This window comes from Poecilia formosa, unplaced genomic scaffold, assembly GCF_000485575.1.
Source record: "Poecilia formosa unplaced genomic scaffold, Poecilia_formosa-5.1.2 Scaffold208, whole genome shotgun sequence".
NCBI lineage: Eukaryota > Metazoa > Chordata > Actinopteri > Cyprinodontiformes > Poeciliidae > Poecilia > Poecilia formosa.
Window position 1 is genome coordinate 1004717 of NW_006800147.1, and position 24249 is coordinate 1028965.

General features: G+C 37.3%; 1 protein-coding gene across 2 annotated transcripts in view; it reads right to left on the bottom strand.

Moving 5' to 3' along the window:
* Positions 1 to 1649: 1649 nt before the first annotated feature.
* tep1 (telomerase-associated protein 1) overlaps positions 1650 to 24249 on the bottom strand; it is a 35189-nt gene continuing 12589 nt past the window's right edge. For both annotated transcript variants that reach the window (XM_016679349.1, XM_007567440.2), the window contains exons 18-56: positions 23678 to 23818; positions 23313 to 23604; positions 22361 to 22482; positions 22179 to 22292; positions 21663 to 21780; positions 20558 to 20746; positions 19411 to 19598; positions 19189 to 19330; positions 18469 to 18648; positions 18297 to 18389; positions 18080 to 18215; positions 17474 to 17633; positions 16436 to 16569; positions 16264 to 16352; positions 16063 to 16177; positions 14837 to 14863; positions 14509 to 14719; positions 14234 to 14354; positions 13677 to 13801; positions 13480 to 13579; positions 13031 to 13186; positions 11805 to 12020; positions 11454 to 11510; positions 10247 to 10382; positions 9393 to 9644; positions 8616 to 8767; positions 8401 to 8508; positions 7413 to 7517; positions 7167 to 7296; positions 6986 to 7071; positions 5961 to 6087; positions 5749 to 5879; positions 5479 to 5603; positions 4981 to 5124; positions 4770 to 4869; positions 3931 to 4108; positions 3663 to 3745; positions 2903 to 3007; positions 1650 to 2783 (exon numbers count right to left, since the gene is read on the bottom strand). In XM_016679349.1, the coding sequence (XP_016534835.1) occupies positions 2664 to 2783; positions 2903 to 3007; positions 3663 to 3745; positions 3931 to 4108; positions 4770 to 4869; positions 4981 to 5124; positions 5479 to 5603; positions 5749 to 5879; positions 5961 to 6087; positions 6986 to 7071; positions 7167 to 7296; positions 7413 to 7517; positions 8401 to 8508; positions 8616 to 8767; positions 9393 to 9644; positions 10247 to 10382; positions 11454 to 11510; positions 11805 to 12020; positions 13031 to 13186; positions 13480 to 13579; positions 13677 to 13801; positions 14234 to 14354; positions 14509 to 14719; positions 14837 to 14863; positions 16063 to 16177; positions 16264 to 16352; positions 16436 to 16569; positions 17474 to 17633; positions 18080 to 18215; positions 18297 to 18389; positions 18469 to 18648; positions 19189 to 19330; positions 19411 to 19598; positions 20558 to 20746; positions 21663 to 21780; positions 22179 to 22292; positions 22361 to 22482; positions 23313 to 23604; positions 23678 to 23818 (5308 nt within the window). In that variant the 3' untranslated portion in view covers positions 1650 to 2663. The remainder of the gene's footprint in view (positions 2784 to 2902; positions 3008 to 3662; positions 3746 to 3930; positions 4109 to 4769; positions 4870 to 4980; positions 5125 to 5478; positions 5604 to 5748; positions 5880 to 5960; positions 6088 to 6985; positions 7072 to 7166; positions 7297 to 7412; positions 7518 to 8400; positions 8509 to 8615; positions 8768 to 9392; positions 9645 to 10246; positions 10383 to 11453; positions 11511 to 11804; positions 12021 to 13030; positions 13187 to 13479; positions 13580 to 13676; positions 13802 to 14233; positions 14355 to 14508; positions 14720 to 14836; positions 14864 to 16062; positions 16178 to 16263; positions 16353 to 16435; positions 16570 to 17473; positions 17634 to 18079; positions 18216 to 18296; positions 18390 to 18468; positions 18649 to 19188; positions 19331 to 19410; positions 19599 to 20557; positions 20747 to 21662; positions 21781 to 22178; positions 22293 to 22360; positions 22483 to 23312; positions 23605 to 23677; positions 23819 to 24249) is intronic.

The following is a 24249-nucleotide window of genomic DNA, read 5'->3' on the forward strand; positions in this document are numbered from 1 at the left end:
GGTCCAGGAGAGAGGGGCGTGTCAGTCTCACCTGGAAAAGGTGGTGCTGCGTTTGAGGACGACTCGGAAAACTAAGCGTCGTTCAAAAACTAAATCAATCCACCCATCAGCATTTTATGTATTTTACAGATAAATTTGTAGAAGAAGTGAATAAATAATAAAGGAACAGGGATACAAATAATCAACAAGCAAAAATAATATATTTCAGTTTTAATAATTCATAAAAGTGTACTTAAAGTATGCTTAAACTAAATTGGGACTTGTGAGATACAATAGATGTTAACTAAAATATGAACCACGAGAATACACCTAGTACACTAGCAGTGTACTTGCATACTTAAACGTTTACTATTCTAAAAATAAAATCAACTTTATATATACACATGTACATGAATTTAGAAATATTCCAATTTAATCTGTAGGTTGGCAGAAAAAAATGTGTTGCTGAAGCAGAAGACAGATGATGCGAGAACGTAAAAACCAAAGTTGTCTGTTTTATATTGAGAACATGAGGCGATTCTTTGAATTAATCCGTTTACTGTATGGTGTTATTATTGTACTTCAGCGCCTCTAGTGGTCGAAACGAATATTACAAAAACAGCAAAAAAAAACGAGTCTCAAAATTCAGTCTGCTCCCATTTAAGTCTCAAGAACTTAGATTTTTTTTAAACTCTTCATGCAAAGTAAATTTAATCAGACTTAATATATCACAAGAATGTTGTAGTTTGCTCATCTTAACGGGAAATCTGACAAAAGAAAACAAGAAATCTTAGATTTAGATAGATTTAATTTTTTTTTTACAATAGCCAAAATAAAAAAAGTCTTTAGATTTGTAAATGTCTTCACAAAGAAATTATTTTCTTTTAACACAGTGCATCAAGACAGATTGTCAAAGATAAAAAACACTTTCAATGATCCTACATCTTCAATATTCTAAAATGTATTTTAGTAAATTTTAGGATATTTTGCATTTCTTATAAATTAAAAACAACAAATGTGTTGATTTCTCTGCTGCTACTTTATTGCTTTTATAATGAATCACCATTTCCAAAGTAATCCACTTTGGAAATGGTGGATTACCATTTCCAAAGTGGTAGTTGAAAAACTATTTAGTTTTTCAACTACTAAAAACTATTTAGTTTTTCAACTAAATAGGATGAAAACATTTATAGGGTACGTTTAAAGTTCACTAAAAATAAGCAGATATTACCATCTACAACTTCAACTATTTTATAAAATATTATGCCTTGAACAAAAATGAGCCTTACCTTAAAGATAAAATCATGTTTACTGCAACTATCATAAATAAGAACTGCGCAGGTAACCCAGGTGAAAAAAATAATGTACCTGAGCATATTTTAATTATTTCTAATATCAAATGGTTCATTTTTCAAGATTATAGTCAAAATGTGAAATACATTTTTAAAAACATGCCTCCAATATTTAGTTTTATAATGCATTTTTGACACACTATAGAAAAAAATTCTAATATACTTTGCATTAAATAGATTACTAAAATTACACTTTGGATTATCTTTTAAAAATACTTAATATGTTAAATATTAAGCATGTTAAATTTCAATATATAGAATTTGTTAAAAATAAGAAAATATTAGATTTACTGCAAGAAAAGAGAAAGAAGAGTTTAACATCTTTTTTCCCATTTATTGAAGATAAATAAAATAAATGTCATCAGGCACAACATAAAGCACAACAGATTCCCCGCCTTGTAAACACAGAATAATATAAGAAGTTATATTAATTTGCAATAAGTATTCAAGTATTACACGTTGCAAAACAAAAACAAATCTTTGGTAAACAGACTGGTTATTTATTACCGTCTAATTTTAGCAGCAAGGGCTGGGCGATAATCTCCAATTTTTTTCATAACAAATCCAATTTTAATCTTTTGTTTTATTTCTTTTCTAAAAATGAAACTATAAATGATAGAAAACACTTTAAAAAGTGTTTTTTCCATTTAAATTATTCCTTCTGTGCGTTGTACGACAGAGTATTAGGGCCAGGCTATGGGTTTAATTTTCTTTAGCTACAAAAATAGTCATAATAAAACAGAATAAATACAATTTTATCAGGAAAAAAAAAATGTATATTACAACAAAAAAAAGTTATTTTAATGAAAAGAAGCATCAAGATCCAACATGAGCAGCTCAGTTTGTGTTTCTTCTTCAAAATAAACTCAGTTTGTGTTTGCACAATCTGCTCAAAAACCTGCTGAAAAATTTGATGCTACTATATTAAAACATAAAGTATTTCCTTATTTGTAAAACTGAAACCAAAGTATAAATTCACAAGATGCTCAACATTCTTCATTTAATCCCTTTTTTATGTATTAGTTGTCATAATAATTTCGACTTTATTCTGGTAACATTAACGCTTCCACTTTATTATAGTACAACTTCATTCTCATATTCATACGACTGTATTCTTGTCATATTAGGACTTTATTCTCATAATTAACTAATTTTAAAAAAACGTAGCGTGGCCCTAATATTTTGTCGAAGAGGGCATGGTGACATCACTTTGAGCCATGGTGGGGAAAAAAATCCAGATTGTGCAGAAATTAAATCTCCTAAAATAAAAAATTCTAATAATCAATAAGCTTGATTAATCGCCCAGCCTTATTAGCAGATTTATTCGGAGGTTTAATCTTTCCAAGAGAGGAAATAAATCTTCCCCCGTCCGTCAGCACAGACCAGCTCACTGGGATTTCCTGGATTCAGCTCCAAAAACAGAACCGGGCCCCCACACACAAACATTCCCACCTGAAACACAATCAGAGCACAGATTATTTACTAGAAACAGAGGATTAAATCCAGCAGAACAGATGGATGAGTGTGTTTTTCAGGAAGGAGCAGGTTTGACCCTAAAGGTCGTGGCTCGCCTGTTTTTTGGTGTTTCTGTCCCAAAGCTTCAGCGTTCGGTCGTAGGAGGCCGAGATGATGACGCTGTCGGTGAGTTTCAGGTGAGTGATCCTGTCCAGATGGGCCTGAAGAGAAAATATCATCATCATCATTAGGATGAAGGTTATCAATTATTGATCTCAATCAAGATCATTTAAGAAAACTTGCGGAAACGTAAAATGTCTTTAAAATTACGCAACTCCTTTCCTGCAAATTGAGTTTATTAATAAAACAGACAAAGTTACACAAGGCGTATTAGGCCACTGTAGATTAAAAAAAGTACTTTAATTTGGCCAAAAAGCTCAGAAATTAAGATATAATCCCAGAAATTTTCTGGGGAAAAAACTTCAAAATTTCTGAGTTAGAAAAGTCGACAGTTTTTGACTTTTGAAGTGTCAAAAGTCAAATATTTTCAGTTTTCCAAACCCTGAAATTCTGAAATATTTTTCAAGAAAATCTTTGAGATTATAGTAAAAATTTCTCAGTTTATTTTAATCTTACAAATATTCAAAAATTTCTCAGTTATCAAATTTTGACATTTTCTTGTACATTTGCTCAGTTCTGCCATATTTTGTCTAAAATATCTCAGTGCTGCCCTCTTGTGTTGAATGGTGGCTACTGCAGTTCCATTTTCCTTATGTTTACAATATAAAATTGTAAAATGTGTCGCAGCCACGATATCTGGCCTGTGGTGGCTGTAGCTTAGCATCAGATGTGAGGGTTTTTTGGAGAGGATCTCACAGGTTTTCTGTCACTCCAGGAGGAAACATCCGGACCCTGATTGAACCACATGTTTCCTTCATCATCTCCACACACCACAAACTCTGAAACACAGAAACATCGCATTTAAACTCCTGAAATAGTGAAAAAAAATACAGGAAAACACAGTTATAACTCATCTAACTGCTGAACCACGTCAGCCATGTTTTGGATTTGGTGTATTATTCTGACTGAATGAAATTTGTTACAGTTATAAAAACAAGCTTTTAATATTTGATGTTTTTGGTACCTTTATCCACAGTCATGGCGGTTATCAGGCTTCCCTTTTGCTGCTCTTCTTTCTTCTCTTCCTCCACCTCCTCCTCTTCTTTATCCTCTTTTTCTACCTCCTCTTTCTTCCTGTTGCTGAACTTCATGCTCATAGAGCTAAAACATGAGTATACAGTAGTTTCTGGGCCCAAACCGAACTGAAATCAAATAAAAGATGAAACAAAACTACATCCATAATTCAAGTCAGAATATTATTTCTTTTTCGTTTTGCTTTTAGCAGAAACATTTTTTTTTTCAATTAAATCACTGAAAATCTATTAACTTTTCAATTAAGTTCTAATATATTGAAATGAATCTGCAGATTGCGACCCAAACATCTTTAAACCAGGCCTGTCATAATTACAGATGTTGCTGGACAATAAACTGTTGTAGAAATTATTGCGATAATATTGTTATTTTGAGACAGTTTTCAACTAATATGATAGTCATGGCATAATAATACAAGAACTCATTCTCAAACTTTAATTCTAAAGAACAGTTAACACTGGAGCTGAAAGACATTTAAATAAATAAAACAACAAATTAAATAAATTATCAAGTTTCTGTAAACAAAGTTATCTTTAAAAAAAGAACTAGTTGAGACTAAAACACCACAATGAAGACTTATTATTCAGTTTTTGGTAGAAAGAGAAAAACAATAAATCATCCAAAGTTTGCTTTAATTTATCATGTGATATTGATTTATTGCTTATTGTGACAGGATTAGTTTAAACGTATCCTGCTGGAGATTTGTCTTCTTCACTGATGCTGCTGATCAATGTAGTTTTTATTATTGCAGAATATATCAAAGAAACTCACAAAAAAGCCCAGATGAATTTCTCCGTCGCCTCTTCCAGTCAGCCACACACTTTTCTCATCGTTACGAACAACGCTCAGAATATCGACGCTTTGAATCCAGCTGAGAACGACAGACACGCACAACAAAGATGCACGTAAAACAGGATAATTATCTCCATCACTAATGTTTAATTCTTCGTTTTGGAACAACGTTTTGATTGAGAAAACAAACTTTGAGTTTTGGTGGTTCCACGTGTCGCCTTCGTCTTTGGCCACGTCGCAAAGCATCCCCAGGTAGGTGACGCCCATCAGCAGCGAGCAGTAAAACAGGCGAACCATCGGGTTTCTCACTTTGTAGCTCCTCACCTTCACCAGGCTGCAAGCAGCACAAGAAATACAAACTTTTTAGAGACGAGGATTTACTGCTTGGTTTAAACGCACCAACTCACCGAGTCATCAATTAAAGACTTTCATTGATTACTTTGGTCAGAATAGTTTCTGACAAAATTATTCGATTCAGCAACAAATTCTGCAGCACATCTACATGTTAAGGTTGTCAAAGTCAAGCTAGCATAACTGAGCTACTTCCTTATCTTCCAAAATGATCAAATAAATCATTAACCATTTTAATTTTGAAGCTTTATGGGATCATGAAGAAAACTATTTCACTTCATTCCTGGCTGTAGAAGGAGAGTACTGGCTTAATTTTTATTTTTTTTGATCTTTTTACCTGACTTTGGTGTGTTGTTGGTTCCACACCAGCTTCCACACATCAACAACCATGATGTTCATGTAGGAGACGGCGAACTGGTCATCAGGCATCCAACAGGCAGCCGCGATCGGGCCGTCCGACGCCTGCAACCAAAACAGACACAATCACAGAAAGAAGCAATGAAATGAAAGGCTGCACATTTATAAATATACAAATTCAAGTGAATTCTGGCTCTGGATTAAATTTCTCTCTTGCGAGAACCAACGTAAACACCTGGGTTGGATTTACCTGCTTGTGTTCAACCACTGAGTTCTGCTTCCACAGCTCCAGCAGACCGGACTCGTAGCCAGCAAGCATAAAGTCGGCAGTCTGAGAGAAGCACAGCGCCGAGATGGGGCCTTTCCGGTACGCAGAAGTGTCTGTGCACAAGCGACGGAAAATACTCGTTAACTATCAGAGTGATAGTTTAAATCCAGCAGCTGCACGGTGAAGAGATGTACCAGTTCTCCAGGCCCAGCATCTCAGGGAACCGTCTTCAGACACAGTGAGGAATTCTGGGACTTTTCCTTTCTGGGCGACGCCGTGAACGGCACCGCTGTGACCCAGGAAGGTGCTGAAGTGTTCAACCTGGAGGAAGGAACAGGATTAAACCTGAGAAAATGCCTGAATCAGCTGAAAGCTGGAGAGTAGATGTTAGAAACGGGCAGGTCGATTAAAAAGCATCGATAATATTGATAAGATCAATACTTTAGTTTCAGTCTCCGTCTAAACATTTTATTTTACTTTTGTATCGTAGCTTCTCAACGCTACCTCAAAAGTAGGGCAGGAGAATATGGCTGAAAAACCATCACAATATAAATTCATATCAGTTTCATATCAGTCGATATCAATAAATATTGACCAGATATATTGACCATTTCAGATAAATATCTGAAATGCTGCCAAATTGGGGATGTGACCCTAAGCACAGTTTCCACTCCATGCTGTTTTTTAAATTATTTTTAAGCAGTTATGAGGCGCAGTGGCGAAACTATAAACTGCTACAGCCCAGTTACTCAACAGGTCGTTGCTAGGCAACCAAAGAATGAGTGGGTTGCTAGGTAACCAAAGAGCGAGTGAGTGGGTGGGTTAGCTGATTCCACCAAGCTTCAGTAAGGAGATCTTGTTTTTATTTCTTTTCACTTTATTTACAAAAAAAACAACACATATATTAGTTTTGTTTTTCTATTTTTTCTGTTGATAAGGTTCCTAAAGTATTTCTGTAGACACCTATAAATTTGGCCAAATTCCATCTGAAGTTTAAACAAAATAATTCAAACAATAAAAACATTTAAAAAGGTGAGAAGTTTGATGTTACCTCAAACCTAAATAATAAAAATATTGGTATTGATGTTGGTGATACTGGTCCTGTATTTACATGGATTCGGGTCAATATGAAAATAGCCAGCATCGCACACATCAAACATATTTGGACATTAAAAGTTGAATTTAATGAAGTGGGCGGGTTTCAACTGCTGTGAAATACCTGCAGAGGTTTCCAGAGCTGCACTGTGCCGTCGTCTGAAGCGGTGAAAACAGTCAGCTCTTCTGGTTCCGTTTCCTTCTCCTTGTCTAGAGACGAAATTTCAGAAAAAGCAAAAATATTGGCACCATTTTTGTCTGGATATGAGAAACAGGACTCGAGGAGTTTAGCTTAGTTTCAGTACCAGCGTTTGGGAGCAGAGAGCAGTGGTTTATGCGCTGCTTGTGGGCAGAAATGTGGCAGATTTCAGTGTTTTTCTCCCAATCCCAAACATGCAGCGCCCCCTCCGAAGAGCCAGCGATCACATGCCGACCCTGCACACAGAAGCACCAAGACTTAAAGACAAACTTGGCAAAATAACAGAACCAATAAGCCATGTATGTGCTTCATCAACATGCTAAATTATAAACTGAGTCTGTAATTCGCTCACCAGGCAGCAGACGGAGGTGAGCGGATTCCTCCAGGAGATTTCTTTGAGATGCGAACCGACTTCCAGGTCCCAAAAACAAAGCCTCCCGTCATTTGATGAGCTTATCTAGAAGAAAACACGAGAAAACCAAGAGGAAACACTAAATGTAAGGAGTTCTTTTAATGTCCAGGTGAGATATAAATCGAGTTTGTAGCAACCAGTTACATTTACTTGAGTAATTTTGAAGGGAAAAAAAAGTTATTTCACTGAGTATTTTTACGACGCTGTACTTTCTACTTTTAGTTGAGTAATTTTTTTTTTATATGAAGCATCTCTACTCTTGAGTAAAATTTCTGGATGAAAAACATTTTTTAACCAAAACCTTTTTTTTTATGAAAAGTTTGAAAAGACAATGGTTTGCATGAAAAAAATCTCACAAATTTTAGGTAAATTCCAGAAGTTTTTTTGAAAAAAAAAAAAAAAAAAAAAAAAAAAAAAAAAAAAACATGGAAATTTCTGTTTCAACAGTAAAAAATGCTCAACTTTTCAAACAAAGAAATTTTCCAGTTTTTCTTTCTCAAAAATGTTTACGTTTTTTTCTTGAAAATTTTCAAATATTGAAACTCGGAAATTAACAAATTTTTTCAGTATTTTCTGAGATTAATCTAAAATTTTCTGTGCTTTTGGTAGCATTTTTTCAAATATCAAACTCAAGTTTCCCTGTTTTCTCTAGAGACTTTTAAAAAAATGTTCCAGAAAATTTCTGAGATCGTTCTTGAACTTTCTGTTGTCCTCAGCTATTTTTTTTACTTTTCAAACTCAGAAATTCTCCCGTTTTCTCTAGAAAATTTCTGAACTTTATCTGAACATTTTTGAGTTTATCCTACAAAATTTCTAGAATTAATCTCAAAATTTTTTACTACTCTTTTTTTTTGTCTTCTGTTCAGAATGGCCCTGATACGTCAAACAGTTTTCCACATAAGGTCATTTGGAGCGGAGGTGAACTGACAGCGCAGTCGGGAGTCCAGGCGCAGCCGGTGATCCAGTCTCTGTGAGCGTTGGGGAACAATTTCAGCAGAGCTCCTTGATTTGGGTCGGCGCTCCAAACCATCAAAGCCTGAAAACAAACACAGGCGTCATCCGAAACACTGCTTTCAAACCGAACAGCAGACACGACAATGTGTGAAATGGAGGCCGGCCCACTAAACGAGCTGAAGAGGTCACCTGATCTTTTCCACCTGACAGCAGCCGCGACCCGTCAGGACTGAACGCCAGGCAGGTGATTCCTCCCTGGTGGCCGCGCAGCAAAGCCTTCGGCTTCGGCGTGGAGGCGTCGGTCAGATCCTTCAGAGGCGTCAGCGCGATGCTGAAATCATCTGTTTCGGGAAACGGTGAAATTATAATCAGTGATGCATCGACTGCAGTTTTCTGGCCGATCGCCGATCTTGAAAAGGATTTTGGTCGATTCCATTCTTTTTTTACCGTGAAATGTCGCTAAATATAGTCGGAAAGTTGCTGAGTTGTTAACTGCAAACGTGCAGACATGACCCAATGTCTGCACAAAATTTCTAGAATTAATCTCAAAATTAAATCGGTTCAACTAATTATAATAACTAGCTCATATATCTTGTTTAAAAGTTGCTTTTAAGTTAGTTTTGTCTTACTTCACATGTACTAAAATATCTGAACTGGAAACTAAACCATAAATTCTTGGTAAGATTTTGTGTTTTTGCAGTGCAGTGAAACATCCCTTTAATTTAATTAAAATAAAATGTATTAATTGAAAAAAAGTAATTTGAGGCCCAGCTCACATAATTTTTCCTTTATTTTTGTTTTGACTTTTCATGTCGCCCCTAAAACCATGAAGCCCTGAGCAGCCGTCATAATCGCCTACATCAGACTCACAGGAACCAAACACATTTTTTCCACTGATATTAACTGATTTTAAGTAGAAATCACTCATAAGTCAAATGAAAATAAAAGTGTTTCTATGTGTTTTACCTGAAGCTGAAGCCAGAACCGTGGAGTTCTGCCTCATCACCAGGATGCTGCCGGTTTGCATCCCGATCGTCCTCAGCTGTTTCAGCCCTTCAATAACTCCCTCCTCTCCTTCGTTTTTCCTCCACAGCCTCAAATGTTTGTCGCTTCCTCCAGAAACCAGCAGCTCCGGCCCGCTCTGCTCCGGGTCCTCAGGAACCCACAGCAGGCAGTTCACGGACACCCCGAGATCCGTGGAGGCCCAAATCTTTTCACCTGCAACGACGACAGAGTCTTTATATAATACATTTCATCAGTTTATGCTGAAATTACACAGATGAATGATTTAAATCACTCATCTGAGTGATTGGGCCTTTATTTTTTATTAAAACTAAGTTTTACTTTTAGTTTTAAGAGATCGTTTTTTTTATCTTTTTTTTCACTGTTTATTTTACATAATTTTCAGAAATTTAATTCTACAAACCAAGTTTAACTTTAAAAACAGTTTTAAAATGCCATTTCACGATTTGCCATCAAGATACTTTTTTAAAAATTAGATACTTGACATTTCTTTTAATATTTTTTAATAGTAATTTAATTCTATAAACCACATTCCACTTACATTTACATAGTTAACAGATCACTTTACAGTATGCTATTGAGTTATTTTTGATAAACATTTATTTTAAATAACTTTCAGCGATTTAATTATACAAACCACGTTTTACTTTCACATAACCAGTTTTAACCGGACATTTTACAGTGCGCTATTAAGACTGAATCCGATTTAGTTAAAACAAGTCATGTTTTGAAATTAAAAATCAAATTTTCTCCCCTCTTAGGTAAACCATTTACTCGTCTGTTAAACTAAAACTCACCTGAATCGGTCCTGAAGAGTTTGATGCCATCACCATGGTAACCCACAGCAGCGTAGTCGCCGCTCACCGCCACGCAGAGCGCGGCTGGATCCGATGTTACACATCTAGGCTTCTTCTGAGGAGGCTCCAACTCACTCTTGAAATAAAATATAATAATAATTTGAAAAGAAAGAAGGTAAACTGCTATTTTGAAATGTTAAAATGTAACAAACTGACTTTATCTGTAATCCAAACACTAAATAAATCAACTAGTGCAGGAGTCTGCAAACACAACACCGCTTTAAAACTTTAGTTATAAAAGATAAGAGACCGAGTATGTTGTTAAATAAAGATATATTAAAAAAATGTTTTTCATGTTCTGGTCTGCTCTGCATCCCCAGAACCAGAACCAAACGAGGAGAAGCAGCATTCAGTTTATATACACCAAAAATTTGGAACAAACTTCCAGAAAACTGTAAAACAGCTGAAACACTGGGTGCCTTTAAATCTCAACTTAAAACCCACCTGTTTAGAGTTGCTTATGGCTAAATTAGGGTTAGACTGCGGGTTTTGATGTCTTCAATGTTTTTGATGTTTTTATCTTTTCTCTTTATCTATTTATTACTTTTTTTATTTCTCTTTCTCACCGTTTCCGAGAGGTTAAAGTCCTTGTCAAACGGCGTTTTGACTAAAGTCAAAAGGGTTGGAGACAGCTTTTTATTTCTCTCTCTCACTGTTTGTGTTTTAATGATGTTTTTTTAAATCTCTTTCTCACATGCTGTTTTTGTTTTAATTATGCAAAGCACTTTGAAATGCCTTGCTGCTGAAATGTGCTATACAAATAAAATTTGATTGATTGATTGAGGTTTCATGTTTATTTGGAACACTTCAGCAGCATGACACTAAAAGTGGAAATTATATTCTTTAGATTTATTTTTCTTGCAAAAACATAAATAAAATTGTGTTTCTTCAAATAAAACTCATTTTCTCCAGTAAAGATTTATTTAAAAAAAGAGTTGTTTTTTTTTAAACCAAATCTTCATGTAACAGTTGCGACTCTAAAGGAGTTTTATTTTGCCGGACTAAGGGGAAAAATGGCTTCTTAGATTGCTACGGTTGCAGATAGTGTTAGATTTTTGTCTTCTATTTTGGATTTTTATAAACACATTCAATGTATAATACAGTAGTTGCAACTTAAATTATTATTTATGTAAAAATAGGAGCTTACTTCATCACTTTTTAAAGCAATGACTGAGCGGCCAAGTCCTCCTGACCAGAGGTGGAGCTGTTTCACAAACAAAGAGAGACTTTCATTAATGTTTCAATGTATTATGGAGTATTAGGGCCACACTAAGAAAAATTAAATTATGAGACTAAACTTGTACAAGAATAAATTGACAGTAATACAAAAGCCATAATAATATGAGAATATGTAATATTTTGAAAATAAAGTCAAAATATTATGACTTTATTCTCATAATTTTATTTTCTTAGTGTGGCCATAATACTCTGTCATTTCATTGCAGTTTTAAAAGTTTGCATTCATCTTCCGTCAACAAACTGAACCCGAGTGCCTCACCGCGTGATCGGAGCCGGCGCTCAGCAGCATGGCGCCGTCCTCCAGGAAGGCGAGCGTCTCCGCGGCGCCGCTGTGAGCCTGGAAGACGCCCACGCAGGTGGAGGTGGACACCGACCAGAGCCTCACCTGGCCGGACACGCAGCCGGAGCAGAGCATGGAGGAGGAGGACGGCGAGAAGCAGAGGCTGCGCACCGACCGCCGGTGACCGCGCAGCGACTGAGGGACAAACGCAAAACATATCGCTACTTTCTGGTTTATCCTAAAATTATAAATATCTAAAAGAGATTCACATTTTTGTATGTTTGAACAGTTCTTGATTCACTTTTCCTTCAATAAAATTAAAACAATTTTCCAAACATTTTCAAGCACAACTTGGAGAGAAAAACAACACAAACCAACTAAAAAAAGTCAGTTTCAATTCACCGTTATATCTGATAATTTATTACTTTAAGCTAAAATATAACCAAATTTTATGTTTTGAAATGTTTCTCTCACACACAGAAAACACCTGACTGACCTGAAAACAAAACACTGGATTAAGAAGAAAAGTCCTCCAATTTAATAACATTGTTATTAACGTCAATTACAATTATCAATGTATAATTGAGCCATCAGTAATCATAAATACTCATTACATTGAAACAATCCAAGCAAATCTTGTTGAGGTGAATGGCCTTCCTGCTCAAATTAAATGTTTAAACACAATTAACAAAATAGTTATGAAACATAAATCTAAAAAATGTTCTAAGTTTTCTGGAATTTAGCAAATGCAAATTATTTTACTAATTCTATCCGACATCAAACAAGAAAAGTTTTAGTCTGATTTAACTTCAGGCAGTGAGAAAAAAAACACTGAAAATATTTGGTTTCAAATATAAATCATTTTTTCCAAATTTAGGCTTTTAATCACATCTTAGATTTAATCTTATTTCAGTTTGAATATCAAGAATTGATACAAAAATCAAGCATTTTTGAACCTTGAAAACATCTAATTGAAATGTAAGCATTTTCAAGGATTTCAAGCACCAGTACAAAACCTGAATATATTATAAAAGCATCAAAACAATTTGATCACAACATCATTTATACATTTTTAAGCAACAATCTATTGAATAAAAACTTTTAAATGCTGGAAAAATGAGAAAATCTCAATATTTACCCATTAAACATCAAAAACAACTTGGATCTTAAACCATTTGCAGCTCTGCTGTCAATATAAAACTTACAGTTTCTATTTTATTCTGCAGCCAATTCCACACGATAACGTTTCCATTCCAGCAACCCGCAGCCAGCAGGTGACCCTCGGGGTCAAAGGTCACACAGTTGAAGGGGCTGGTGCTGGGCAGAGAGGCCACTTCGTTAGCTTTAGCAGAAGACCAAACCTAAGAAAGAGAAAGTTTGATTCAGGAAAAGGAGAACGTTAGAGACCTGTTTGTAGGCAAATATGTGAGTAAAAACTTTTTCTGTCTCGACACATTTCGGTTTTTTTAAATTTTCTTAGAAAAATGGATACATAAAAATGCTTTCCCACCTCGTAAAATCTCACTTTTTAATAGATGTAATCTGAACCTAATGCTCTTTCACCATTGAGTTAATGTTATTTTGAGTCAATTATTCCTGCCTAAAACCAATGAATAAACATGACGGCATTGAATTAAACGCAGAGAAGACGAACTTTCAGCGTGAGGTCAAGGGACACAGTGGCGAGGTGTTTCCTGTCCGGTGTGATGTCACTCGCCGTTATCGTGTTAGTGTGGCCGTCAACCAGAGCCGTCCTGCAGCAACAAGAAACCACACACACACTCAAAAATAAAATAAAATAATAATAATAACTAAAAATAAAGATTTAAATGGTCTCAGCGCTCCTCCCACCTGCATCCGTTCTGGACGTCCCACACCTCCAGTCTCCCGTCGAAGGAAGTGGAAACGAGCCACGCGTCGTTCAGGAAGACACAGCTGGAGACGCCGTCGCAGCTGCTCACCAGCGACTTCACTTCCTGTTCACAGGACAGAAGAAATCCACACAGATGATCCTCAAAAGAAGAGGTGGGATGATATTTCTCATTACTCTTTTTTCTCATCATGTTACGACTTTATTCTCATAATATTGTCAATCAAGTTTATTTGTATTGCATATTTCAGCATTAAGGCGGGTCGAGGCGATTTACATAATAAAAACACATTAAGTCTTAAAGGAAACATCATACAGTCAATAACTGAACAAACATTACATTTTTATGAGTGAGTCACCAAAATCACAAAAATCAAATATGTTGGTCAATGTTTCATCTACTATGGTTAAAAAGAAACTAAACAAGTGGGTTTTTGTCTTGATTTAAAGGAATTCAGGGTTTCAGCTGTTCTGCAGTTTTCTGGAAGTTTGTTCAGGGGTAATAGCAGAGATAAAAATCTGAATATAATCTCAGTACCTGTCCAGTCTGTGTGTTGACAAAGTGCAGCGTTCCTTGTCCGGTACCAACCACAACCAGCTGTTTGTCCGGACTCAGAACCACACAGGTTGGTTCGGAGGAGAAGGTTGACACCAGCGCACTGAGGTCAAACAAAAAAACTAAATCTTTACAAAAACCTCATATGTTCTTTAAATAATCTAATAAAAACTGATGCTGCTTGGAGACTTTAGTTTTTAATTATAAGCTGGTTCCACTGAGGCGAACACATCTCTAACTGCAACCATAAAGTTTACCTCATCTCTGGAGCGCTGCCTTCGTTGCTGTTCAGACACTCGATCACCCGGACTCCCCGTCTCCCCTGCAGGCCTGCAGCCCAGATGTGAGCTGATGTTTCCAGAGGCTCGTTAAGCGCCTGCTGGACGAAAAGCGCCGGCCATGGGGAGAGCGTTGAGGTGTGGCGCCTCAGGAAACCACGACAGTCGTCCAGATGTTCATCCAGGTCAGCTGATTGACCAAAGGTGACATAAGCAATGAAATGTTTCGGGAGCAATGAAATGTTTCGGGAACTAAACGTTATAACTCATGGTCAAAATATTTAACGGTGTTTCTTAACAGACTTACAGTGAGGTGTATTTTTGGGCTGTTTATCTAAAGAGAAAGCAACATTTCAGAGAAAAAGACCAATCATCAATCAATAACCAAAAAAAAAAAAAACACAAATCTGATTCTTAAACCACATTAACAAATCTTAAAAGTGACCCATTATGCTTCCTTGAACACGTTAGTTTATACTTTTATACTAAAGCGTGAAAATGGCTGCAAAAAGATGCTAAATTATAAAACTGCACAGCATTGAAAAGCAGAACTGGAGCCTCCCACATAACAATAAAGAAAACGGCAAATGGTTTCTGGGTGGTAAGTCAACAACAAAGAATTTGTCTTTTCCAGCAGCCATTGTACATCACATACAGTGATAAAACCAGCTGACCAAACCTGCTGGAGCTCAGACAGGGTTGCTAGGTAACAGACTGTACCTGCTGATTTGTGAAATTACATTCTGAAGGTTTTTAAACAGCTCATTTTCCAGACACTAAAAAACATTAACTTAATACCAAAACATGGCTGTGTCGTTTTTTGTTTTTTTTTGGGTGTTTTCATGGTTGATAATTCTGCAGAATCGGTTAGATTTGGGAACAAAGTTGCAACGCTTGTTACATTTTCAGCTGCTGTGGTTCACTTTCACACTGCACTGTCAAATGAACCAAACTAACTGATAAAACCTGTTCCCCTCCTCGCCTGTGGTGGCGCTGAACCAAGAACCATTGAAGGAAATGATATTAAAGCTCAGAAAAGCACAACTTCCTTCGTCACAAAAGGTGAATAAATGAAATAGCGTCAATAGGATTTCTTTTTTGTCTTTGGTAAAATACCACAAGCCATTTCTCCTTCTAGCAACAGATTCTCATATTGGTTTAGGTTGTTTTACCCAGAATTCCCCACGCTGTAGTCCACTTCCTGCTTTTGGAGCAGTCTCCGGTCCACTTGGCGTTCACATGTGGTTTCAAACTGCACCAGAATTCACTTAACCGAACTGAGACTGAGGTTTATAAGCAAACCAGAGTTTGCTGTTTTCTAATCACACATTCACACCTCCCCAAACAAACCGGACTTTCTAATAAATCAAACTAGAGTTTGACTAAACTGGACTGATGTGAAAGAACACAAAGTGTTTGGGTTGTTTTTAGAGTCAGCTGAAACTCCAATTCAAGTACAAAAACTGAAAAAGTGAATTCTGCATAACGGGTCCCCTTTAATGATCATTTATTTTTATCTTCATTCATGCTCACCGTGCAAGTCGTACGTCTCCAGCAGGTGGTGAAGGAGGCCGTGGCTCACGTTCGCATGCAGGAAATAATAATTGGAGAGAAGGGAATCAAGAGCCCTCTGCTGTCCAATCTGAATCTGTACGAGTCCAAACGAAGGCAACAGGGAGTTAAAATGCTTTTTCTTTGAACAGGAGTTATGCATATAAATAAATATAAACAAACCAAGCTTGATGGCAGATGCATGAGTGTGTCGGCCTCAGAGTGAAGGAAAGTGTCGTTTCCCTCAGGGTCAGCCGTCGCCCACAGATAACCTGTTCGATTAGAAACATTAGAGCTTATTACAGAATAAAATAAAAAAAAAATGGTATTTAAGGAATGATGGGGTTTGCTTTACCTGCCAGAACGAGGTGAGCTCTGTATCTTTCTGTTTCTGTTGGGAGAAAAAATCCCTCAAAGCCTCTTTTCACCTCCGGGTTGCTTAGAGCCAAAACGTCGTCGGTGTTTTGGCAATGAGACGGACCGGTCAGGCTGCAGGAAAAGGTCCAAACAGAGAGAAAAACACAACCTTACAGCGTCCGAAATGCCAATACATCCTAAAAAAACGAAATCTATAAATATTTAGCAAAGGATTTATCACAAAAACCATTTAAATAATAATTTTGATAAAAGGTCAAGATGTGAAAATACCAGAATTATTGCTCTGATTGCATATTTAGGCATATTCAGGTCAGAAATGTTCTTGAAGCTTCTCTGATCAATAAAGATCAAAACTGATTGATCTCATGTGAATTTTATGTTCTCCAGTCTTTATAAAGGAGATAAAGGAAGAATAGTCACATTGCATTTATACACCAGGCCAAATGGAGCTCATGGATTACTAACTAAAAGATCCAAGAAGTTCTGGTCATATTAACAAATTACCTAAAAAAAAAAATTAGGAACCATTATTTGGAAAAATAAATAAATTAATAAATTTTCTTAATTTACGTTTTTATTTTATAACACTAAGAACAAATTTAGTTTTACCCTTTGTTTTTATAATACCTCCTTTAGTAAATCTGTTAAGGCTTTTTAGTTAACATAAATAAATTTTTAGATTTATCACATTTCCCTTTGTGAAATGTCAATAGGACATTCACTCTTTTACACAATAAAGAAGTTCGAAACGTATGTAATATTATATAATTTAGCAATATTCCCTGCACTATTAGTTTAATTCTTTGTGGCCTTTGAAAACTGATTAACATTTTTATTTACCTTTATATTTTAAAATATCTTGTGATTTTTGGCCAAAGTCACTAACAGCCACATTTGGCTCCGGAGCAGCAAGTTGGAGATCGATGAGTTGGACTCAGTAAACTTTATTCTACTGTAACTAAAGTTTATATTTTAAGGCTTATTTACTCGTTAATAACAGTAGATGGCGCTGTACCATTGTAAATTCTGCACAATGCGGGTGAAAACTGCCATGGGAACCCGTCCTGTAGGCTTCCTGGAGAGCTGCAGCACTTCCTCCCATGAGACCTGGCCGTCCGGTGAAGACAGGCTGCTACACGTGTTCAGCACAGAGTACAGGTCTCTCTCCTTTAAACCTGCAAATAAAGAGGAAAACACCAACAGACCAGAATGAATCCTTTCTCCAAGTCAAGATTCACACTTCTGAGAAAGTCTGGAAATGGTCCCAGTCAGATGTTGTTACAGTGAAATAATTTATGAATAGAACTTTGTGTTCATGGGACAAAAACAAGAAATATTTCAGTTTTTGTGCAAATTATGAGGTAGATGCCTCATAATTTTCAGCTGCAGGATTCTTTACAGACAATAATATTGTTGAGGGCTGTGAAACTGAAAGCCAGTTCGTTGAAGTCAAAGGTCATGGTTCTGAATCGGAAAATGATCGACTGTGACCTCTGGTGAACTTTAAGGCTGCATCTCTTTAAAGATTAAACAAATTACAAGAACAAGCATACAAATGAAAATGATTGCTCTCGTTTTCATTTATTGCGACGTTGTTTACTGTAATGTTGCAGAACTTTACCGTTTTTGCTGACAGTGAGAGCTGCGAGGCTCAGACGGAGTCCAGGTACGTCTCTGTACTGGTTGCAGAGTCTCTCCAGGCTGGACTGGATCAGCAGACTCAGAGACTGAGGCAAACCCTGCAGAGTTTCCTTCAGCTGAAACACACAAAAACACAGCCTGCTCTAACTCCCATCAACTCCTCAGGCTCAGAAATAAACCTAAATATGAGCTTATACCTTTTCAAAGGAGGCAAAGTTCTTCAGGTCTTCACAGGCCAGGTGCAGGTAGAGCGGACTCGCAGCTCCTTTCTTTGTTATTAACGTCTGGAGCTTAATTCACAGCACAGTTTCTCAGTAAAAACAAGTTCCAGTAACATTCAGAAAGAGGCAGAGAATGTAAAATCAGAACCTGGTTGTTAAATGCAGAGTCACTGAGCTTCTTCCCGAAAACATCCAGCTCTTTCTGAACAATCTCCCTCTTATCCGGCAAGCTGAGCTGCCCCAGGGGAAACAGCTCTGCTCCTTTTTTCTTGGCTAAAGTTTGGAGCAGAGGTGAACTGGACGCGACGCTCAGCACTAAGCAGACACCCTGATGAGAAACAACAAAATATTTATACATACAATGTCAAACTAAATAATTTTCCTCTCAGTTTTAATTCTCTTGTAGGGCTGGACAATATGGCGGAAAAACGTATCATGTTATAAGCACTTCATATCAGTCGGTATTCAGTTTTGTTTTAAAAATCTGAAATACAACCAAACCAGTGGATAATCTTTCCCGTTTTATCCAGTTTTCTCTCCACATAGTTGCTTTTTATTTTTAAGCAGTTATGAGGCACAGAGGTGAAACCTTAAACTGCTGCTGCGCCAGTTACTGAACAAGTCGTTGCTAGGTAACCAAAGAGTGAGTGGGTTGCTAGGTAACCAAAGAGTGAGAGAGTTAGTGGATTCCACCAACTTTGCTAAGCTAGCAATGAGTTTCCTCTGCCTAAATCTCCCAGAATGCTGTGCGGTTCTGGATCAGAGTTCAGTGAATATTCCATCAGATGTATCATCTATTGACATTGATCACATGTCTGTAGCGATTTATATTGTTATTGATTTATTGCCCTATTCTCTTGGAACCCACTTGAGGAAGCAGCTGTGGGATCCAGTCAGAGCTAAACTGTCCTTTGCCATCCTGGACCAGATCCACTCCATCGACCAGAACCACCAGAGGTTTCTTCTTCTTCCTTTCACTCAGAGTGGAGTGAAACTCCGACAGCAAGTCCCTAATGAATCCAAAAATAAAAGGTTAAAACAGCTGGATAGAACAGCTGGTGCATAAACTCTCCGTGCAGGAGCTTCTTACTTGTACAGGTGAGGAAGAGGCGATTCCTCCTCTGAGTGTTTATCGTTTCTGAGCCACACAGCGAGGCATCGAAGGAGGTTTTCCACGCAGCGCGCCGACTGGCTGGCAGCTGTGGAGTAAGAGATGACGTCGCAGCGGAGGTTCGTTTTAGATTTCAGTCCAGTTCGGAGGGAATCTGCTAGAGCAGCCTGACAGGAGGGAATAAATGCAGAGATATTTGGCTTAACAGTGATAAAGACAAACAACTATGATACATTTCCCCTTGAAACAAATCATTTTACTGAAAAAGATCTTTCCTCGTGAACTATTTGGCTTCACATTTATACTTAGGCTGAGTGTCTAAGAAGTTGATGAATCGTAGAATAAATTATTTCAAACAAGAAACATACAGAATCATTTTACTGAAAAATGTAAATTATGCAAAATTCACATTTTGCACGTTTTTGTGCTTCCGTTTGAGTCTCAACTGCTTTTAAAAATAAATTAATAAATACATAAAAGACAGAGGTTGTTTTTGACAATAAGTTGATGCTTTTTGTGCGTGGAAAGTATGCCGTTTCAATAACCTCCTGATTATTGAGTCATATTGTACAGTCACTGTGCTGTTACCTAGCAACCACAGTGGAATTCCGCCCGTTACCTAGCAATCCAAGCTGAGTTCCAGCATGCTTGGTCAGCTGGTTTTGTTGTTGACTTATGATTTAGAAACAACTTGCTACATTCTTGTTGGATGTGCAGAAGGCTCCACATCTGCTTTTCAAAGATGTACGGTTGTATAATTGCACATCTGTTTGCAGCCATTTTCATTTCAAAATATCCAGAACTGAGTAGACTAAATTCTCGTCATCTAAGAATGATTTCGTGCAGAAAATGTAACAAACATGTTCTGTATAGCTCATAAACTGTTGAAGTATAATTGGTAATTTTAAGGTTTTCTTTATTTTGTGCCTCTAAGTAGTGGACTTTATTTAATCATACAGGAAATTGCCAAGGAAAGAAAATGCTACTCAAATAGCCTTTGAAAGCCTTATATGGACAAATATTTATATGTTATCGTCATCACCATGTCTTCATAAGCTGTTTGTAATTCTGCCCCAGTTCTCTTAACCTAATCTAGATTTCAAACCACCTGAGGATGTAAATTTACCATGAAGACAGTTTTCCCCTCTCCAGGTCCTCCTTCTATCACCACCATTCCTCCCTTGTTTTGGACCCGCTCCACCGTCTGCACAGCATTTGACAGCAGCTTTGTCCTGCCGAAGAACTGCCTCTGCAGCGCCCCCTGGTGGACCTCCTGCTCAGAAACCTCCAAAGCAGAATCTGCCTCCACATCCTCCTGCAGAAAATAGACAGTGTCGCATTTTTGTCTAGTTTGTAGTGCAAAGATCTCAATACACTTGAAATATGGCAACATAAACTTAAAAGTAACTTTCCAGCAAGATATAGGAGCTTAAAAATAATTTTAAAAAAGTACTAGTTCCACTGGCGGAATTTTAAACCTTTAATGAGAAAAATATCTTCCCATAAGTAAAATAATCTTCCAGTGGAGCTAGTAATTTTTCATCAACATTAAGAAATTATTGACTTAAAACAAGCTGAAAAGTTACCTGCAAGTCAGTTTTGTCTTATTTCAAGTGTACTAAGATATGTGCACTAGAAACTAGACAGAATACTTGGTAGGATTTTGTGTTTTTGCAGCGTACTTACTTAAATTTGTGTGATTTATATCACTAAACTGTATAAAGTCACTGCATTTCATTATATTTTGGAACAAACAGTAGAGAAAATGGTAAAAATATAATTTCCAATAACACTGTCAGTTTAGTTTTTTATTTAACATCATTACTGAAATATGATAAGAATCAAAATTCTCATCATGAAAAGAGATTTCTCACAATAAATGACAAACGATATGATAAATGGCCACCTCTAAATGCAAGGCATGAACATGACATGCCTAAATATGGAAAGTGTGTACAAGTAGAGAAGACCGTGTCTAGAAGTTAGAGCTATGTGTTGGGAGAAGTCAAATACTGTACTGCATAGATGCTTTCTGGAAGAGCATAGAAGCAGCTGTGCAACCACACATTAAAATCAGTGACACCTTCAGATAGTAAACAGGATGAACTTCCACTGGTGCAGTTTTACACTAGAGCCACATTTACAATCATGCACCAACATCGTTAGGCGAATGTCTAGCTCAAAGGTACATTGACGGAAACCGGAAAGTGGACATTTGATCAATTATTTACCTCAACAAACAGCTTCTGAACAGCCAACCACAGGTCTTCCAGCACAGCTTTCCCAAAGTCCTCCAGCTTTTTCACGTATGGCTTCCCGTCCACAACGCCGCCCCACATACATGAGTAACTATGAGACACAGCATCAGAGTTTAAAATTAAGTTGCATTTCTTTAACTATTTTAACAACAAACACTCATCATCTTGATGGGTGTGATGATTTTTGTCTCTTAAGTTCTGAATTATTAACTGTCTTCTTAAACATACTTCAAATTCTTAACACAACTTTGTGTTATTTGAATGTTCAGTACGTTTACCTAAAAACCTATTCAGACTAAAAATGGGTCACAAGGAATTCGTCCAGCATCAAATGATTCAGCTCTTTAACATCGTCTGTAGTTTCTATAAAAATAACAGTTTAAAACAAACGTTTTGGTTCAATTCGTTTTTCCCACCTGCTTCTCTTTAAAATATGTTTTATGTCATTCACTTAATTCACTTCTGCTCTGCCTACATGTTTGGACTCACTTTTCAGTGGCTTTAACTCCGTCATCCAGGAGTCTTTTCTTCAGAGAAGAAAGTTTCGCCTCAGCATCTTTTGATTCGGCAGCAAAATCGGATCTCCAAGCCACTGGAACTGATCTGGACGGGAACGAAGAGCAGTTAAAAGTGAAACAAACACGACTGAATTACTGATGTTTTCTGCTTACTTGATGATGCTTGGATCTCTGAAGTAGCAGAACATCCTCTGCTGAGCGACGCCGGGATAAAGAGCCTGGAACTGACGGATCTCCATCTCTGTGATGGAGAGACCGGCTGGAGCAGAAGCCAGCTGCATTTTAAGAAGATCGTTATTTATCTGCTTTAGATGAAAATTCAAACTATAGACACGTTGCAATGTGATGTCATGTACACAAGAGCTGCTAGCTGAGGATGACTACACCGAATGTATAAAAAGAAGGGACGTAGCGCTTTTCTACTACTTGCCAACACTATGACAACTAAATAACAAGGTCAGGAAAACATTTTAATTAAGAAATAGCATTATGCTAGCTTGACTGTGACAATCTTAACATGTAGATGTACTGCAGAATTTGTTGTGTTTCGGTTCAGTTAAAAAGAAAAGGTGACCCACATAACTATAAAATGAAAAGTTGACACACATGGCAACTCTGACAGATCATTAGTCGAGCAGATGTTTAAATTAACTAATCATCCACCGCTGTGTTCAGACGATCACTTAATAATCACAAAATAAACGTCAAGCCAGAAAAATAAAACTGAATGTTCTGCTCTTTGTGCGGGAAATATTTCCGTTATTTTTGGTGATGAATCCTGATATGTTAGTGGAGCTGCTGTCAGTCAGTTGCTACGGCAACAGGTCTGTGTGTTAGTGTAGCCGACACAAAGAGCGAGGAAAAAGAAGAACACGAATGGTTCTGTGTTATTCTTCAACGGTGTTTCTGCATTTTTTTTTTTTCTGTGGCGCACTGCGCTAAATTACTAACACCAACATCTCCAGGTTTCATTTAGTTAACTGGATTTTTCTACTGCAGCAGCACGGCTATGGATGGCAAGTAAAAGAACTGTTTTTTTTAACCTCCGGATGTAAACAACAGCATGCAACATGTCTATAAAAACCGTTGGTATGACAAACTGTACCCAGCTGTACTGCGGCAGGTCTGGAAGGTCGGGTCTGGGGGGAACCTGGCCGTACCTCTCCCCGAGGATCGCCACCAGCATCTGGCTGCGGCACACCTCCGACAGACACAGCGCCGTGGCCCGCTCCGACTCCTCCTCCGTCACGCCCCAGCGAAGCTCCACCTCCTGCAGGTGGAGGCAGTGGGCGGCGGCGCGGCGGCGGAGCTCGGGGAAGACGCTGCGCACCAGGACGTCCCGTTCGGCGTGCATGTCTCTGAAGGTGGAGGAGATGAACACTCGGACTCCTCTCCATCTAGGAGCAGCAGGAACGGTTAATTATCGAGTAAACATCAACTTTAACCACTAAATGAGTCAAGAAACTTTACCTTAGCTTTGGGGCGGCTGGCACTGAAACAACGTTTGAAGTCTGTGGTCCTTTGGCTCCATCTGGTGGTGGGATGTTGTACAGTTTGTCTAAATGCTCCACGTGATCCAGCAGCCTGGAAGATCCTCGCTCTGCCACGAATCTGGTAATTTAAAGACAAAGTTTACCAAAACATTGTCTTTTCTGTTTAGTAGTTATCCAACTATTAAACAGTTGGACAACCTTCAACTGTTTAATAGTGTAACCCAAAAGAACTATTCATAAATGTTAGATACGCTGAAGCGCCAAAATAAAACATGTTGACACATTATAATTTACATATTCTATAATTCCCTCAGATGTCGTATTTATGTTTACATCTTGTTCTCTACATACAGTGTTTCTTGTCTGAAATAAAGATATTGAGATAAAAAAAAGGATTAGGAGAAGAAACGTAACTGCTGCATAGACAGTTCCTCTACTTCAAAATAAGAGCGTGAACATAAACGTCTATCTACTTGAAGAAATCTGAACAGTCAAAACAAAAACCTCAACACATATTTGTCAAATCTTATTCAATTGAAAGTTTACAAA